General features: G+C 41.1%; 1 protein-coding gene across 1 annotated transcript in view; it reads right to left on the bottom strand.

Annotated features, from left to right (window-relative positions):
- Positions 1–16,897, bottom strand: part of MACF1 (microtubule actin crosslinking factor 1) — a 246,258-nt gene extending 229,361 nt beyond the window's left edge. Inside the window, exons 1-2 of the mRNA XM_075197744.1 lie at positions 16,413–16,897; positions 5,201–5,428 (exon numbers count right to left, since the gene is read on the bottom strand). Of these exons, the coding sequence (XP_075053845.1) occupies positions 5,201–5,402 (202 nt within the window). The 5' untranslated portion in view covers positions 5,403–5,428; positions 16,413–16,897. The remainder of the gene's footprint in view (positions 1–5,200; positions 5,429–16,412) is intronic.
- Between the last annotated feature and the right edge of the window lie 1,419 nt (positions 16,898–18,316).

The following is an 18,316-nucleotide window of genomic DNA, read 5'->3' as shown; positions in this document are numbered from 1 at the left end:
TTTTTTATTTTTTTAAACACAGGGGAATATTGGGGAAATAACTATGCCCTTAGACGCACAGAGCACAGGACACAGCACCACTGGACTGAACAGGACACAGCACAGGACCCAGCAGCACCACTGACCTCAGAAGGACAGAGCACAGCACACAGCACCACTGGACTGAGACTGCAGAACACAGCACAGCACAGCACAGCACAGCACAGCACAGAACTAAACAGCACAGCACAGAACTAAACAGCACAGCACGAGATCTACCAGGACAGAGGACCACCTAACACACCCTCCCTCTACCCTGATCAATGCCCGAGTGAAGATGGCGGCGACTAGCGCGGAATTTATAGGATCCGAGTATCGCGAGATCCGACAACGGGATTATGAGTCAGAGCCTCAGTTTCAGATTTGAATTTGGCGCCAATACCCGGATCTGTCTCGGATCCGACTCGGATCGGCAACGTTCGGGTGGGCTCGGATTTCAGAAATCCGAGTGCGCTCATCTCTAATATATATATATATATATATATATATATATATATATATATAAAAATTTTGCAGCCATTTATAATAAAATAAAAAAAAGAATTTACTAGGAACACAATTTACTTAAAATGGAGATGTTCATCTGAGGGAGCACCTTATATAAACATCTCCCCTTCCCCCTAACTAATAGACTGGTGGGGCTTCTTTTGTCATTATCAATAAACAGTTCCCATGTATGTTGTTTTCCAACAAGTCTAAGTCCATGTATTATATCATATTGGGGCACTGGATTGGATGTGTATTACAGCCACACAGTCAGATGCTAGGTTTCATTTGATGCAGTGCTTCAAATTTCCAGGCAGCAACACTCAGATAGTTGGATACAGGACAACTACACTACATGACCAAAAGTAGATGGACACCCATTCTAATAGTGTGTTTGGCCATTTCAGCCACACCCATTGCGAACGGGTGCATACTAACAAGTAAACAGCCATGCACTCTTCATAAGCAAACGTTAGCAGTAGAATGGGTCACGCTGAAGAGTTCAGTGATTTTTTTCATTGTGATACTCATAGGATATCAAGAATATAGTGAAAGGTGCGACTTTGAGAAAGTCATATTTTATTGATGAGACACGTCAGTAACTGTATGTGCTGTACACGTGGACAAGTCTAATGAATAGGTATTCGTTAATCTTTATTAAACTACTGCATATGCGACAAAAGGAACTGTGTTATAATAAACAAGAGCTGTGTTGATTCTGTATGTGGATTACTGTGGAGAGTCCCTGACCGTGAACTCTGGCTGTGTGGATAATATGAGTCCTTCCCTAACAGCTACCACGTCTGATTTGGTGAGATTACTCCAAATCACTCTCAAGGTTAAAAATGACTTGTAATTTATGCTTCTGATCAAGTCCCATACAACGTCAGCATTATAATAGGAAGCAGATGAAGATTAACCATACAGATTTTATATAACAGGTGAACTGGCCATTCACTTGGGAGTATATGACATTTTTATGACCTATATTTATATGAGAGTTTATAATCGCACTATATAAGAGATCTGATCCTGCACAATTATTTGATATTGTGTGTCTGAAGTACTGCGTTTTTATACTATTTAATACAAGATCCGCCTGCTCTTTTTGGGAGACCTGCAACATTGGGAAAATCATGACACAAACAAGGTTGTGATTATAAACATCTGAGAGAAAAAAAAAATATTTTTTGATATGTTATTTATTGTCTGCATTTTTGTCAATTGATGTTTTAATAAATAGAATTTACTTATAGTAATACGGATTCCACTCTATTTATGCTGGCTAGTATTCCTCAATGTCAATTTCCTAGTCCTATAGCGCACCTTTCACTATATTCTTGATATTGGTTATTTTTTTGGGGATTGGCACCCCTAAGACAGGATGTGACACAGAACTGCTTTCATGAGAAATCAGATGTTGTAATTTACCCTTGGAGCGCACGAGAGTTAGTTCTTTGGTACTCATAGGATGCCACCTTTCCAACAACTCACTTTGTTAAATTTCTTCCCTGCTTGAGCTGCCCCAGGAACCTATAAGTGCTTTATTGTGAAGTGGAAACTTCTAGGAGCAACAGCAGCTCATCCAAGAAGCGGTCGGCCACATAAGCTCACAGAATGGAACCACTGAGTGTTTAAACATGTAAAAATCATCTATTCTAGGTTGCAACACTCCTTACCAAATTCACTTATGGCTCCGGAAGCAAAGTCAGCACAAGAACGGTTTGCCATGTACTGTAAATATTGATAGAGAAAGAAAAATGGTCTGGGCTGCTTTTATGACTTAGGGGTATATTTACTAAACTGTGGGAAATGTTGCCTATAGCAACCAATCAGATTCTAGCTGTCATTTTGTAGAACGTACTAAATAAATGAGAGCTAGAATGTGATTGGTTGCTATAGGCAACATCTCCACTTTTTCAAACCTGCAGTTTAGTAAATATACCCAGTTATTTCTAGTGAATATAAATCTTAATGCTACAGCATACAATGACTTTCTACAGAATTGTGTGCTTTAAAGTTTGTGGCAACAGTTTGGGGAAGGCCCTTTCTTGTTTAGCATGACAAGGTCCCATGCACAAAGTATGGGTCATTGAAAAATGTTTTCCTGAGTTTGGTGTGGAAGAACTTGACTGGCTTACACAGTCCCCTGACCTCTACCCCTTCCAACATCTTTTGGATGAATTGCAACACCAGCTATGAGACACATCAGGGACCAACCTCATGAATGCACTTGCAGCTGAATGGATGCGAATCCCTGCAGCCATCTTTCAAATCCTAGTGGAAAGCCTTCCCAGAAGAGTGGAGGCTGTTACTGCTGGAAAGGGGAGGGGCAGGTGGCAGTGGCGCACGCAAGGGGGGTTTCTGAGTCTCTAGAAACCCCCCCTGCGCTAACTAAGTGGCCACTGTCCTATACAGTAGCCGCGGCGCTGTCAAAGAAGCGTCCGCGGCGGTGCTGTATTGTATACAGCACCGCCGCAGATGCTTCTTAGACAGTGCCGCGGCTGCTGTATTGGACAGCGCTGGCGAAACGGAGCAGCTCTCTCTCTGGGTTTTCTTTTGGGGGTTTTTTTTGGGGTCGGCGGGGAGAAACCCCCCCCCCCCCCCGACAATCCTCCGTGCGCCCCTGGGTGGGGCAACTCCATATTAATGCCCATGGTTTTGGAATGTTCAACAATCTCATATAGATGTGAATGGCCATGTAGTGAATTTATTAGTAATGGCAAGGGTAGCCGGGTTTAAAAAAAACTATCCCTATTGTAGACATCCTCATATTTCATAGGGCATTGAAATAATTGCTAGACCTGTATTCTATCATAAGTATAGTGCACTACACCCTCTTGGCCTTATTATATTATAGCAAGGCTGGAGAAATAAACAAGTTATATAGAATTTGAAGATCAATTTGAAAACAGATCTTGTTTAGATTCACAAATGTGCTTTAATCCTATTTATGTTAGAAAATTATAAATATATATATATATATATATATATATATATATATATATAACACACACGCACACTGGGATACAGGAACTGAAGTACACTGAATATGTATGGTTGCTTAGCCAGAGAGATAAATGTAAAAAGCCTATTCTTTATATTTATGAATCTTGCATATCTCAAGGCTTTGCTGGATCTAATTAGTTGATTTCATAAGCTTACTACATTAAAGCATGCACTAGTTAGCAGAATTAGGGAGGTAACTGTATTACAGAGCAGGAAAACCTATGTGTCTTTAAGAGATTGGAGCTCCATTCAAAGAGCTGTTGCTCTAGAAAAAGGTGATTATGGCTGCAGTATATTGGGTCCCTCCACTAGTTCAATAACAGGATAAAATTTACTTTGTCACGTTTGGCACAGGGATCTGTGGGAGCCAGGAGAGGAGTGTATACTGGTGAGGCCAACACAGAACAGAAGAAGGTTTGGTAGAGAATCTCCCTTCTACCCCCACACCCTCATTCACGGAAATCCGAGAGGAGAGCTCAGTAACTATGGCAACTAGAAGAATGGCTGCTTAGACCTTTGTGTTTCCATGGAAACAGATAATGCAAATTCAGCCTTCTATCAGCATCTATTTGCTCTGACTGTTTGATCTGTATAAATGATACATGGTGTACGTTTCACGCCCTTCTTACCACGCATACCATTTAGTTTAACCTGTTTAAAGAGCATCCAGTTCAGTTGGAGAAGGGTGGAGTGTAGAAATTACACAAGAGTTGAGGAATGTGAATTACATATGTTGTATATATAATCTGGGTTATTGATACAATACACTTGATCATGTTAAATGTCTGTGTGGTTAAATATATATGCATATGCACAAGCCACCACAGGTAAGTTTAATGACACACCACCGTCAGCCAACAGTTTGCCTAATGCTTTTGTTTTCTGTACTGTAATACGATCCTCTGGCAGAATAACTAAACTTGTAATAACTTTTTACCCTGCCAGTCTCACTGACAAATTTCCACTAAATGAGAAAAATATTGCTTCATGTAGTTAGGAGAAGCCTAACTACATGAATTTTTAGATGCAGTCACTGGTTGTTCAGAATACCTGAATCCAGGAAGATATTTTAAAGCTTTAATGTACAGCAGTGCAGTATAGAATAATCTCTGAAACCAGTATAAAATGAAGAGACCATGTAAAATCATGGTAAACTATAGCGTAACAGTGTATGGCCATGGTGTAGTAGTGAATACTATTGGGGTGATTCTGAGTTGTATGCATGTGCATTTGTGCCCTGTAAGTATGTGAGTCATATATAACTTGTCGTACTACCGTGCGTCTGTATTTTGAGCTACATGTATCTAACACTTGCAGCCCATTACGTTTGGAGAGGCGGATCAGGGACATTTACTTGCAATGCAGTACAGTAAGCACGTGCAGATGCAAGTTTATCACGCCCCTTTGAAATGTGTCTTTGAAATACATTCTTTACCAAGCGCAAGTTCTGCACAGACACATGTAGTTTTCGAGGTGGTGATCATTATTGTGAATGATACGAGAGTAATAAGGTGCAGCTTGAGACAGGTATAGAATTAGTATAATTTGAAGCAGTCAAGTCTTAAGACAGTGTAATGCAATGGAAGATCAGATTGCAGTTGAGGATCTTATTTCAGTTCATGATCATTGTTATTCACTCTTTCTACACAATGAGCAATTTCCTCACCTGCCACTCTGACCACCGCTCTCTCTGCAGGGTCCAAAACAGAGTCCTTGCTCTGCCTCTTCTTCTGCTCATGCCGTGGCAAATTCCAAGGCAGTGTGTCACCGGGTGGACAAGGGGACAAACTTCCAGATCTCTCACTCCTACATGACCTCTCACTCCGATATGACCTCTCACTGAGGGTTTCTTCATCCGAAGATGACATTTCTTTTGGGAAATGGGGAAGTTACTCTGGGGAGAGAGAGAGAAAGGAGTTTTTGCTCTTCTTATTTCTATAGGATCACAACAAATACATCTGTGATGTGCTATCATTCCTGGTGGACTTAAGCTGTCCAATGGAAACATAGTATGGAGAAGACATTGACAGGTGCTGGCAAGCAGTCCTTGGTTCTAAATGTTGGTTAAGTATTTATACATAGAATTACATAATAACACATGCACTTATCTAAAGGAAATTCAACAGGTATGCTACAATCACAGGAACACTGAATGGAACAGGGATAAATACGGTAAGTGTAATTTAAAGGGATACTATAATAAACATTGACATATATATAAAATATTATTTCTAATGCTTTCCTTTTAGAGGAAAATGAGTGTAAACCTATACCTGATGATTATTGGCTCATAAACCTTTGCTTAATAAGAACAAAAAAGTTTCCTACCATAGACTTTAAATTATATTTACACTTCCCACAGTATAGCAAGAAATATAGCAATGCACACTTGTTTTATTAAATGCAAGCCTGGAGAGATATACTGACAATGTATGAACCAATAACAGAATAAATCATACTTATTAAGATGATATACTTTGAAATGATCACACTGTCATATAATACATTATTTTATTAGCCAGCTTGATACATGGTGACAGAACTCTTTAAAATTGAGTACAGCGATTTAATAATATTTGGTATATAAATCCATACATTTATCTTGATGTGCACATGCCCTGATATTTATCAGCAACATTAATTAACACTGCAAGGAGCAGATATTTTGCTGGCCACACACACTGCAATATCTGCAGCAACATCAGGTGATTGGTTTGATATTGCATTGCTTGTGGGTACAAAGTGACCACCATGCCAATTAATAATCTGATCAAGATCGATCATTACCGAAAATGTTGGTAAATGCAGTTGGAAGATGTGTGCAGATGACCTCTACTGACCTGTGTGTGTGTCATCTTCCCATTGGACATCCATAGCCTGTGACAATGGAAGAGATCTAGCTGCGAGTCTTGTCTAATTTGGTCACTTATATGTGTGACCAAGTTTAACTCTGATCTGTCACACAGAGCAAGTACCAGGATTGTACTTTGTGTGACCGCCTTTTCATTGACTGCATACCTCAGCTACAGGTGCTCATTAACTGTAAACATATTAAACTGGTCCTAATATTATGCACCATTCATGTTCTTAAAAGCAATAAACTACAGGGCATATTTATGAACTAACAGGCAAAGCAATGATGACAGATGATTTAACAGCCCATTTATTAATAAACCCCAGGACAGCGTGTCCGATAGTAGGCTGTCAGGGCGATGATTTCACTTACCTAAAAAGTCAGATAATCTGGCTCTCCTGTCTAGTCACTCTGGCAAAGTTGCTTTAAGTAGAGACATACTTGCGTTAGTGTCTGGAGGAAAGAGCAGGTAAGCTGTGTTGAGGGATCTGAAGATTGCTCTACCGCAATGCTTTCCCCACAGCCTTCAATGGCTAACGTCATCTTCAAATGGCCGTTAACTATTGTGGATATGTTACGAAAATCTCACTTGTTAAATCACGCAAAACGGCAGTCCACACAGAATTCTATGGGGACTGGTTTTGCGTGCAAAGTCAGCGGGACTGCAGCAGATATCTCCAATATCTGATGTGATCCTTTAGTTACAAATTGCAAAATAAAGTTTCTAAGTTATATCTGCAGATTTCAGGGAATTTTTGGCTAAAAGTACAGTCATGGCCAAAAGTTTTGAGAATGACACAAATATTATTTTTCACAAAGTCTGCTGCCTCAGTTTTTATGATGGCAATTTGCATATACTCCAGAATGTCATGAAGAGTGATCAGATGAATTGCAATTAATTTCAAAGTTCCTCTTTGCAATGACAATGAACTTTATCCCAAAAACTACATTTCCACTGCATTTCAACCCTGCCACAAAAGGACCAGCTGACATCAGGTCAGTGATTCTCTCGTTAACACAGATGAGAGTATTGACGAGGACAAGGCTGGAGATCACTGTGTCATGCTGATAACAGATTTCAAACTTTAAAAAGGAGGGTGGTGCTTGAAATCATTGTTCTTCCTCTGTTAACCATGGTTATCTGCAGTCGTCATTGCACAAAAAAGGCTTCACAGGCAAGGCTATTGCTACTAGAAAGATTGCACCTAAATCAACCAATTATCGGATCATCAAGAACTTCAAGGAGAGAAGTTCAATAGTTGTGAAGAAGGCTTCAGGGCGCCTAAGAAAATCCAGCAAACACCAGGACCGTCTCCTAAAGTTGATTCAGCTGCGGGATCGGGGCACCACCAGTGCAGAGCTTGCTCAGGAATGGCAGCAGGCAGGCGTGAGTGCATCTACACACACAGTGAGGCGAAGACTTTTGGAGGATGGCCTGGTGTCAAGAAGGCCAGCAAAGAAGCCATTTTTCTCCAGGAAAAACATCAGGGACAGACAGATATTCTGCAAAAGGTACAGGGATTAGACTGATGAGGACTGGGGTAAAATCATTTTCTCTAATGAATCCCCTTTCAGATTGTTTGGGGCATCTGGAAAAACGCTTGTCCGGAGAAGGAAAGGTGAGCGGTACCATCAGTCCTGTGTCATGCCAACAGTAAAGCATCCTGAGACCATTCATGTGTGGGGTTGATTCTCAGCCAAGGGAGGGGGCTCACTCACAATTTTGCCTAAGAACACAGCCATGAATAAAGTATGGTCCCAAAACATCCTTCAATAGCAACTTCTCCAAACCATCCAAGAACAGTTTGGTGATGAACAATGCCTTATCCAGCATGATGGAGCACCTTGCCATAAGGCAAAAGTGATAACTAGGTGGCTTGGGGAGCAAAACATTGAAATTTTGGGTCCATGGCCAGGAAACTCCCCAGACCTTAATCCCATTGAGAACTTGTGGTCAATCCTCAAGAGGCGGGTGGACAAACAAAAACTCACAATTTCTGACAAACTCTAAGCATTGATTAGGCAAGAATGGGTGACCATCAATCTGTATGTGGCCCAGAAGTTGATTGACAGCATGCCACGGCAAATTGCAGAGATCTTCAAAAAGATGGGTCACACTGCAAATATTGATTCTTTGCATAAACTTAATGTAATTGTCAATAAAAGCCTTTGATACTTATGAAATGCTTGGAATTTTACTTCAGAATACAATAGCAACATCTGACAAAAAGGTCTAAAAACACTGAAGCAGCAAACTTTGTGAAAACCAATACTTGTGTCATTCTCAAAAGTTTTGGCCATGGCTGTACTGTGTTAAATAGGCCTCTATGGGGCACATTTATCAACAGCCGCATAAAATGAAAAATAGTTTTCAATCTTTATCACATTGATAAGGGTTGAACTATTTCTCATATTTATTAAAAATCTCCACAGGAGCAGCAGTCACGAAAAACTGCTGTTCCTGTGAAGTTAAAAACTTACCTTTTCCTGTCATGTACCCTCCCTCAGAGCTACATTTCATGAAATAGACAAATGTAAAAGGGATACCCTCATTTTTATGGGAGATTTCAAAATAGTGGCAGACCCCAAATTGGACAGATCAACGGCTCCCACCCCTCGTACGGTAGATAATGGGGCAGGTCCCTCTGCTGCCTTCTCTAGGCTGCTGGCGGAGTTCGGACTTTATGATGTTTGGAGGATTCAAACCCCGTTAGAGCGGGACTACACTTATCACACCTCAGTTCATAACTCCTACTCTTGTATTGATTTAATCCTTACGGATAAATGGGCACTTCAAAACACGAAATCAATTAAAATTCTCCCAATTTCGTGGTCCGACCATGCACCGGTGGTATGGACTTGGCGATTTCCTAGTTCATCGATACCTCTGGGCTCCTGGCCCCTCATTTACTTACTCTTTAGAAGCCAAAGAAGCATTAGGGAGACTTTGACTACATATTTTGCAACTAATTCCCCAGAGGATACCTCCGTCTTCAACTTTTGGTGTACACTTAAAGGGGTATAGCTATCCAGATCGGAGCAAGACTTAAATGTACATCCCTATATCGTTAAACGAAGTTGAAGACGGAACTCTCTTCTATTGAGTCCGTTAACAAGGTGCATCCCTCAGCTGACCTCAAGACACGTATTTCCCAAATTAAGTCCGAACTCCAAAAACTTCTCCTTACTCGTACTCAACAATGAGTAGACTACGTCAAAAATATTATGTCTCTGGCAACAGGGCAGGTAGAATGCTTACGAGGAAACTAAGGGGAAAAAGGGGAAAAAAATCGCATTAAGCATTTGGTAGATAAAGCTGGTGCGAGAATATCCAATCCCAAAGCCATTGCTGACACCTTTGCAAAATATTATTCTAAATTGTACAACTTGTCTGAGTGTACCAGTACCCCACAGCCGACCCAACCTTTGATTGAAAATTTCTTCAGCAAGCTCTCCCATCCTTAAACACTGAATCTATAGAGACCCTTAGTGCCCCGTGGACTCAGTTAGAGATTCTGTCAGTAATTAAGTCACTTCCTAAAGATAAAGGCCCTGGACCTGATGGGTTTATTAACCTTTTTTATTCTACATTCCAGTCTGAACTTAGTCCCTATCTAGAACAACTGTATATTGATTGATTGAAATATTAAGCCAGCTCTCGGCGATAGAAATTTACCCAGCAGGTTCTGCAGCTGTTGAACTACCGGAAAAGAAGGTGGTAATGGCCCCCGCTATTTCCGGTCTGGCGCCTGGGATCTTTTTCAGGCTGAGGATGTCAGGGTACTCCCGAACGGGGCGGCTGCTCACTGACCTGCCCTAACTAAAGGTGAGCGAATCACTAGGGGAGGACCTGTTCCCACGGTTGCAGCTGGACCCAAGCGCTGTGCCCTGTCCTCACTGGCAGCTACGTGGTGTCTCCTAGACGGGGCTGTCAGGCAGCTTGCGGTGTGTTGATGGAGAGAGGGATAGGCTAACTTCTCCGCTATGTATGCGGGACCCGTCAGACCCGCTTCTACCTCTCAAGGCAGGGGCGGCGGGGGAACCTCAGATCTGAACAGGGTGAGAAGCCTGGTAGAGCGTAGCCTGTTCCCGCGGTCTCTGCTGTATCTCACCCCCACTGGGAACAGCACCCTAACTTCCAGTCTGCGTCCCCGTCTGGTAGTCTCCGGCGTGTAGAGAGAGCTCGGTCTGGTCCCAATCAGCAACCCTCAATCTCCGATATGTGCAGGAGAGCAGTGGGAACCGCCAGGCACACTCTCACTCCGCTTAAGGCACCAACCGTTCCGCTACACACTTCTTACAAGCCTACACGTGTGTTCCTTAACTGTTGTGGGCACAACTGTATAATGAAGGCTCCCGACAGGGCCACTTCCCAGTGGAGATGCTTGAGTCCCGAATAGTGACGATACCCAAGCCGGCTAAGGACCCGACCGTGTGCCAAAATTATAGGCATATTGCTTTACTTAATTCTGATATAAATATATATGCCAAACTAATTGCAAATCGCCTTAGCCCCCTAATTCCAACACTAATTAACCCAGATGAGGTGGGTTTTGTTATGGTTAGGCATGCATCTGATAATACACGCAGAACAATTAACATCCATTGGGGATATATGCGGGAGGTCCATGTCCATTTTTTTCTTAGCCACGAAATCCTAAACTCAATCATGGCATTATACAATGGTCCGTCTGCATCTGTATATAGTAACGGTTTCACTTCAGACAAATTTCTGATCACTAACGGTACCAGACAGGGGTGCCCCCTTTTGCCCCTCATATTTTTGTTAGCTACAGAACCCTTAGCTGAGAAAATCAGACAACATACTCAGCTTCCTGGTATCCCTCTAGCTTCATGCTCTCATAAACTTTGTCTATTCGCTGATGATATCTTGCTGTATGTTACCAGCCCGGAGACCTCGTTGCCCATTCTACATGACCAGCTACTTAAATTTGGTGATGCCTCATACTATAAATTAAACACATCCAAAACTGATGCTCTACCGGTTAATATGTCAGGCCCTCTTTTGACTCGCTTGAAGGCATCCTATCCGTATTCTTGGAGAACCTCCTCGATATCATATCTAGGGATACTGATTACCCCTCATATAGATTCTCTGATTGAAGCAAATTATGATCTGTTACTGCTACAATTAGCTAACTTAACGAGGTCATGGCAGTGTAGCGAGGTCTCTTGGCTGGGCAGAATTGCTGCATTGAAAATGTCAATGTTACCCAAAATGATGTATGTTTCGCACAATCCCCCTCATTCTACACAAATTCTATATAAATACGCTTCACCATATCATTACATCCTATGTGTGGAAGGGGGAAGCCCCCAAAGCTATCCCATACAGTTATGACTCATTCCAAGAGGATGGGTGGTCTGGCCCTGACCGATATAGTCAGATACCAGGAAGCAGCCATACTTTTGCAGCTCCGTTATTGGTCTCTCCCAACTTTACATAAACCTTGGGTGGACTTAGAGAGTTAGTCCAGGCCTTCCCACTGGCACATCTCCTGTGGATCCCTAGGCCTCGGCGCCCATCTCCATCCGAACTCCCTAGACTTACAAAGGATGCGTTACAAGTGTGGGACAAGGTTTTGAAGTCTACAGGAATTATGACCCTTCCTACTTTCAATCTTTCTATTCTAGCCCTAGCAAAGCTCATTCCAGATAACCTTAATAAACGGTTTGCTAAAGGGGTTACCACTATAAAATCATTATTTTCAGACCAAACTATGTTATCTTTCTCACAACTACAGGATCAGTTCCATATAGTAAACCAGGACTTATATAAATATCTACAGGTCCGTCACTGGTTGACTTCATTACGATCTCAACAGCTCTCCCTACAACAGCCCCCTTCACACCCTTATGCTAGACTAACAACAGGGGTAAATAGGGCGACCATTTCTTTCTGGTACACATTTCTCAACTCTGGGAGTGAACCGGTGAAGCTCCCCTCTCAATGCGTCTGGGAAAGAAACCTTGGCTTAGTACTAGACCAGAATTAATGGGATCAAATCTTCCAAAATACATATCGAATGTCTAAGTGTTTGAACCACACCGAGATGTTCTATAAATTACTCTATAAACTCTACCTAACCCCTAATAGGCTCCATAAGATGTGGATAAGGTAGATAAGGCTTGTTGGCGGAACTGTGGAGGGATAGGCGATATCATGCACACGTTCTGGAGTTGCCCCATTGCTAATAGTCTGTGGACTGCAGTATGGTATGCCCAGGTTATTAAGACTCCAATTCCTTTTACTCCAGAGGTAGCACTTCTACAACTATTCCCACCACAATTGGCCCATGGAGATCGATATGTCGTTGGTCATATATTTATAGCAACTAGGGCGGTGATTGCCCAAGCATGGAAGACCCCTTTCGTTCGCTCTGTTGCTAAGGTAATATCCAAAACCCAACTAAGCTGCGATATGGAAACATTAGGTATCCCATACTCCTCATCTTCCTCCTCGCCTCATATGATATGGTTCACATGGAATGATTATATAACCCAGTGTCCGGTCCCTCAAGATACTGTAAATGCATCAATACCTTCCTCACAGTAATGCTTCAACATGAGCAAATGTGCTGATAACATGTATAATGCGATTGGACTATCAAAGTAAACAATGTAAATTTTGGGATAATTTTGTGTACTGTCATCTCACCCATCCTAACCCCTTCCTTTTCACCCCCTACCTTCCCTCAATTTAAGGTTTGTTTACTTTTATACTATGTAAACTGAAAACTTCAGTAAAAAGTAATATTGAAAGAAAAAAAAACCCTTACCTTTTCACTGCCTCTTCGTTCCCGAAGCTGCTGTGCAATCCATAGAAGCCTTGTGTGCATGCTCCGTCTGAAAACTTCTCTGCACTTCACTGTTGCAGAGAGCGGAGTGTGACGGAGGGATCATGTGATCCCTCCACACATGCGCTGCAAAGCTCTGCTCTTCAGAGCAAAGCTGAACAGTGCTGAAAAATAGCAGAAACGGTAATGTACGTCAGCCTGAGCTGGCGTACATTACCATATGTGTAAAACCATTTCCATTCATTGTTAAATTGCGGTACATTGCAGACCCCATAGACAACTATGGGGACTGCTATGTATTACGAAAAAAAGTGCAAAGCAGCAGATATCTATGATATCTACTGCGATGCACTGTTGATAGATGAGGCAAATACTTCAATTGTCGTCTATTCCCAGAAAACTGCGATTTTCAGGGAATAGACGCCAATTGAAGGTTTAATAAATAGGCCCCTATGCATGAAGTATTAAACCCTTTCCAATTAGTAAACTACATTGAGGTCTAAAGCAGTGGTCATTTTCAGTGGTTTTGTCCATGCTTATAACTTTACAAATAAGCACTTGAGACCATACAAATTATACACAGGGGTATGTTAAAAAAAAACATGTAAAAGGCATCTATTTTTAGATTTGAAAGCTATAAATTGTTAAAATACACAGACATGATGATCAGCAGTACTGTATTGCATATGATTATAGATTGTGTTATGCAAATGAATATGGAACTTAAAAATAAAATAAAATGTTGAAGATAACAGAACAGTTTATTGAGCCATGTCAGTGATGTGGTATATGGGACAGACTTTCATAAAAGCATGGCAGCATGCACTAAGCAATGTATGCATAATTTTATGGAGAAAAAAAATGTCTACCATTTCCCCCCCTGCTTGCTATATCATGTCAAATTATATATTTTTTTAAATTGAATGTCCTTTGCATAAACTTACATCATTTTCCTAAATTCACTTTAAAATTATATGCTTTACAATTATGTTTTATTAATATCTATGCTGTCTACTTTAGACTTCCCATCATCACCACAGTTCTAATCTGTAAAGTTTCTAAAATGAAACTACCTCTGCTAGTTGATGTCAAGGTTTGTTTTAGTGATTGAAACAAGGGAGAGACTCTTGGGGGTAGAGTTACTAAACTGCAGGTTTGAAAAAGTGGAGATGTTGCCAATAAAACCAATCAGATTCTAGCTGTCATTTTGTAGAATGTACTAAATAAATGATAACTAGGGGCCTGATTCATTAAGGATCTTAACTTAAGAAACTTCTTATTTAAGTCTCCTGGACAAAACCATGTTACAATGCAAGGGGTGCAAATGAGTATTCTGTTTTGCACATAAGTTAAATACTGACTGTTTTTTCATGTAGCACACAAATACTTGATAGCTTATTTGTACACTGAAATTTAAAATTGATATTTGTGTGCTACATAAAAAACAGACAGTATTTAACTTATGTGCAAAACAGAATACTAATTTGCACCCCTTGCATTGTAACATGGTTTTGTCCAGGAGACTTAAATAAGAAGTTTCTTAAGTTAAGATTCTTAATGAATCAGGCCCCAGAATCTGAATATTTGCTATAGGCAACATCTCCACTTTTTCAAACCGGCAGTTTAGTAAACATACCCCTTGATCCTTTAGTCTGCACATAACTATGTTAAAAGTTACTTTACAGGAGTTGTCTGTTTTGGGAACATGCTCCTTCCACCCCAACCCAGCAGGTTGTGGCTAAAAAACAGCAGTTGCCCAAAAAAAGAAAATGACTTATAACCAGCAGAAGGCAAAATAACTAGTTGTAAATTATTTTAATCTTACTTGAAGGATATGATTTGGAAAAAAAAATGGCAGAATGCAATTTAGATAGCATTTTACATTTAATCTACAATATCAAAGCACCAGAAAGATGTGTGCAGACATTCTATGCAACAGGGTCTTTCCTGATTGGATGGATAAATCTACTCAACTGCCAGTGTTCTGCCTGTGCAGTGTGAATACATTGTGTTGGTGGTGTGATGTCATATGCCGAGTGCCTATGGGTGTAATTGAAATGATGATTTGGTTTTCAATCTTCCCTCTGCAGATATACTATATGGCTTCATTAGGAAACCATGCTAAGAATAAGGCCCTTAAAACGTAGCTCTACAACAACATGTGTGACAATAGGGCATTGTCTTGTAGAAGACTGTGAGATAAATGTGTACATTACTAATGCCTGGGGTTTGCAGTGTTAAAGGGCTCTGCTTTGTGATAGAAACCTGAATTGTAGTACCAGATACTGTATAACAACAGAACTCTGCATACTAAACAATAAATGGTTGGCAAATGTAGCATGTTGTAAGGTGACAGAACCATGCATTTTGATATATGCCAAAGTTTGTCTACATGTTACACATGATAGGTGCATTGTAACTGCACATGCATACATGGATGACCTTGTGTGGTGTCAGAACTCTGCATGTTACAGAGTGATCTGACGTTTTTAATGGCAACAAGACATTATGTTAATGGAAACAGAACATAATGTTCTGTAGAGACATATAAATGTTACATAATGTCAGAAAATCAGTTGTATCGGTGCAACGTCATTGAATGTTATGTTGATAAGACACTTCACAGTGGCATGACATTGCATATTACATGCCAATAACACATTGCATGGTGGCAAAACAATGCATAATGATATGATAGTTCCTAGTGCCAATCTATTGCAGGTTCAGAGATAAAGAAGGTGATGCATTGCATTGTGAAAAAAATGCAATTATACATTGAAAAATGATTATGCATTAAAATACATGTTAAAGAGATCATGCAAGTGTCAGAGTGCCAGAAGATGGGCCACATGACAAATGATGACAGAAATCTACAAATTACAAGGATGAAACAGGTCTGTCGGGTGGCAAAAAGGGTCCAATATGTTTAGGTGGGTATGCATGACTCATCCTGCTACATGTTAACAAGACTCTCAATGGTACATAATGAGAGGCATGTTGCCTGCATTTTGAAATTATACATCTTCAATGGTGACACAAAACTGCATAATAAGAAAGAGAAACCTATATGATACACTAAACAAAACCCCACACATGCCTTGGTGATAGGATGTCATAATGTTAATGTGGCTACCTACTTACCCCCTAATAAAAGGAGGAAAATTGAACTACGGGGTTGGGGGTTTGTAAATCTGAGCTGAAATTACCGAAGAAAATGAACATCCAAGCGTGAAAGGACTATTACATCCACTGGTGGTCAGAAACGGTGTCTCATCCAGTGAGACCGCCAAACACAGTGTCACGGCCAGGGAGACAGACAGGAAGGAAAGAATATGGCATCCAGAGAAAACCTTAAAAGCATATGACAGGTGGAGACAGATTCACATCCATTGCTAGCCTGATGAAAATGATGACATCCAAAAATAGATAAAGCCAGAGACGGCTGGGAAAAGGTGCTACATGTAGCACATCCAAACTGACCCTGCCCCCGAATCTGTAAAAGACAGATATCCACAGAGATAGGCAGATAACTGGATAGGAATAATGTCACATTCACTCCGACAGAAGCTTTTAAGGAGACAGTGTCAAGATCAGTAAAGAGGAGTCAAACCCAGAGAAAGACATCCAGATGAAGAGTGTGCAACACAAATACATCCAGAAATAAGAGTCATCCAGGTATTTAAGTCACACACTTCCCGATTAAAAGGATAGCCAGGGGGTAGAGAGATAGCGACCTCCCCGCTCTAGTGCCGGTTTGGGCTCCCAATGGGGAGGAGCCGCTGTACAAAGAGCCTCACCCAGATCTGCAGCTGCCGGTGCATATACAAGTGTATAATACTATCACCGGGGACACGTGTGCAGCACACTCACATAACACATATCATACTGTACACATATCATACTGTAGAGGCAGCGACCCTTCCAGTGAGGGTTTATGTTGGAGGATGGGGGAGTACCAGATCCGTTACGGAATCAGGAGGTTCCCATCTATTGTACACACACCTCACTCACTGCTTACGTACCAAATTGATGTATATCCTGGACAGCTGGATAAATCGATATGAATCACCCTGTATTATTGGTGAAATTATTGTGCTTTTTTTATTCAGTGAACTATATCAATATTTTTTATAAAAATTATTAGCAGGGGCAACTGAACGGTGATTTAAGGAGTATTGCATAACTGAATGACATTCATTTTTCATGTATTATTATTATTATTATTAGTAGTAGTAGTAGTACATATAACATGAACAAAAATACATTTACAGCAGCAATGATTTGTTTGCAGCAAGCCGTATATTACATTTCTTGTTATTGGAGATCTCATTCTACAGTATTTGTCAGTTGCATATTTTCAGTAGCTTTGTACATAACTGCCAATAGCCTGTTACAATAAGAGAATGGAAGGGGGCATCTTTGTCCTTATGGGTCATGAATAGCTAGTTTAAAAACAAAAATTTATGTAATATCCTTTTCTGTCCTATTCCAAAAGCTCAGGGACAGCTCAAAGGGACCTATTTGGTCTCAACCAGTCCACCTGTCACTCAACAATAACCTTCCCAGCAACCTCCTTGCATGCGCCTTCTCAGTCTGGCTTAGGGAGGAGATAGCAATGGTTATTTTGGAAGAAGTAATGAAGAGAAGAGGAAGGGGGAATGTCCGAAGTGCTGGGCTGGAATGGCGTAACTGCACCCCACTCCGGATGCCAACACCTCAGGCATGTTTTTGGCCTGAGCACGGGGCTACACATATTTGCCACAGGAAAGACACCCGCACAAAATCATTACCAGGGGTGAGGGCCCAACCAAGTGTGACACAGAAAGGGGACACTTGCTGTAGTAACACTGTCGCCTCTTGATTTGAGTCTGTGGCTAAAGATGACTCGTAGGAAAGGAGCCCTCCAAAAGTTCTAAACTGTTGCCTACATAGTCTATGTCACACACACTCAGAAGTCAGTGGAAGGGGAACAGTGAAATGGATAGGTACACAGAAAAGAGGGGATTCCTAATACCTCACAGGCCTAGTGCCTGACCAGTGTTGCCACAGACCTAAAGCCTAAATCACTGCTCTTGACCTGAACTACTGGTGGTAATCTGCTCTTTGACTG

This window comes from Mixophyes fleayi, chromosome 2 (assembly GCF_038048845.1).
Source record: "Mixophyes fleayi isolate aMixFle1 chromosome 2, aMixFle1.hap1, whole genome shotgun sequence".
In the NCBI taxonomy this organism is placed as follows: Eukaryota; Metazoa; Chordata; class Amphibia; order Anura; family Limnodynastidae; genus Mixophyes; species Mixophyes fleayi.
This window is presented reverse-complemented; position numbering and strand designations above follow the sequence as displayed.